Source organism: Melozone crissalis, unplaced genomic scaffold, assembly GCF_028551555.1.
Source record: "Melozone crissalis strain CALT ecotype California unplaced genomic scaffold, PUWL_Pcris_2 ptg000018l_1, whole genome shotgun sequence".
In the NCBI taxonomy this organism is placed as follows: domain Eukaryota; kingdom Metazoa; phylum Chordata; class Aves; order Passeriformes; family Passerellidae; genus Melozone; species Melozone crissalis.
Window position 1 is genome coordinate 2,998,563 of NW_026535796.1, and position 1,556 is coordinate 3,000,118.

The 1,556-nt window shown below is 52.2% G+C and overlaps 1 protein-coding gene across 1 annotated transcript; it reads left to right on the plus strand.

Moving 5' to 3' along the window:
* Positions 1–901, plus strand: LOC128936901 (proto-oncogene Mas-like). The gene is given in 2 exon segments (XM_054276181.1): positions 1–459; positions 461–901. Coding segments are annotated over 2 exon segments (900 nt in total).
* Positions 902–1,556: the final 655 nt, after the last annotated feature.

The following is a 1,556-nucleotide window of genomic DNA, read 5'->3' on the forward strand; positions in this document are numbered from 1 at the left end:
ATGGCCATGCACATTGTGATGCTGCTTGTTGGCCTCTGTGGGCTGGCTGGGAATGGGGTGTTCCTCTGGCTCCTGCACATTAATGCCATCACTGACTTCATCTTCTATCAGGCCATCACCGACTTCCTCTTCCTCATCTTCATGGTCCCTTCTACCCTGGTATTCCTTGTGGAGGAGGTTTCCTTCTCTGCTATAATGTCCCCACTGTATATGAGCTTGCTTTTCCAGCTGTCACTGTTCAGCTACAATATAGGGCTGTACCGGCTGACATTCATCAGCATTCAGAGGTGCAGGTCTGTCCTCTGCCTATTTTTCTGTGGTTGCCAATTTCCTGAGCGCTTGCTGTTGGTGGTGAGGAGTGTCCTGTACTGGGCCCTCCTCTTAGTTGTCATTGCTGTCAATCCCACGGTGACTTCCCTGTGCCAGTCACACGAGCAGGAGCAATGCCAGGTGGTTCTCATTATCCATGTACGCCCTCAACCTCTTCCTATTTGCTGCACCCATGGTCATTTCCAGCACAATCCTCTTCATTCATCTCAAGCCTGGCTCCCAGCAGCAGCAACACAAGAGGCTTGACATTGTTGTCTTCCTCATTGCACTTTTCAGTCTGCCCCTCAGTCTCTGGTCTCTTCTGCAGCAGCTCGGTTACACAATTGTGCCCTCCCAGGTGGTTTTCCTGCTCACCTGCATCCACAGCAGCATCAAACCCTTCATCTATTTCTTGGTGGGGAGCTGGAAGAGAGACTTCTCCATGGGGAGCTGCTGGAGACATGACTCCATGGAGAGCTGCAGGAAGCACTCCTCCATACAGTCCCTAAGGAAGGCGATCCACAGGGTGTTTGAGGAGCCAGAAGAAAACACTGACTCTGGAAATGATCCCTCTGTGGACACGGGGGTCTGAACCTGTTGATCCCTTCCACTGCACTGCTGAAGGACCCTGGGACAGCAGCTGAGAGATTCCTTGAGTCTCCTGATCAATAAATACCCACAGGATCACCCTCCCTGTGCTGCTGCATCCCCAGCCCCTTTCCAGGCCACTCTGGGCTCTGATCCGTGCTTGGGAGGCCTCAGCCTTGAGGAGCAGCCCCTGGGCTCAGCTCCTGTGGCGCTGATCAGAAACACCCTCTGCTCCCAGCAACTGCTGCTGTCCAACCACCTCCTGGGCTTTTACCAACAGCCTTGGAAATTATTGTACTGCCCTGGATGCCACAGCATCCCTGCTCTCCCACTGTCCCAGGAAGCTGCCGGCCCCAAGTGTGGCCAGGCTGAACCATTGCTTTGAGTTGTTATAAAGAAAAATCTGCCAATTTTTTTTGTGAGAAAAAGGTTACCACTGTTGCTGTTTGGATACTGCTGTTATGGTAATTACGGGTCGTTGTCGTTAATAGTTGTTTTTGTATCAGTAAAAGCCCTTGCTGGGGCCAAGTTAATGGCTCTCCTCTGAGACAGTGAAGGGCAGGGACCTCCCCGAACAGTGAGAAGAGACTTAGGAGGGGGGGAGACATGCAAAATAACTCCAGGACCAGCATGCCATGAGAAGCTACTGCTCCAAAGGT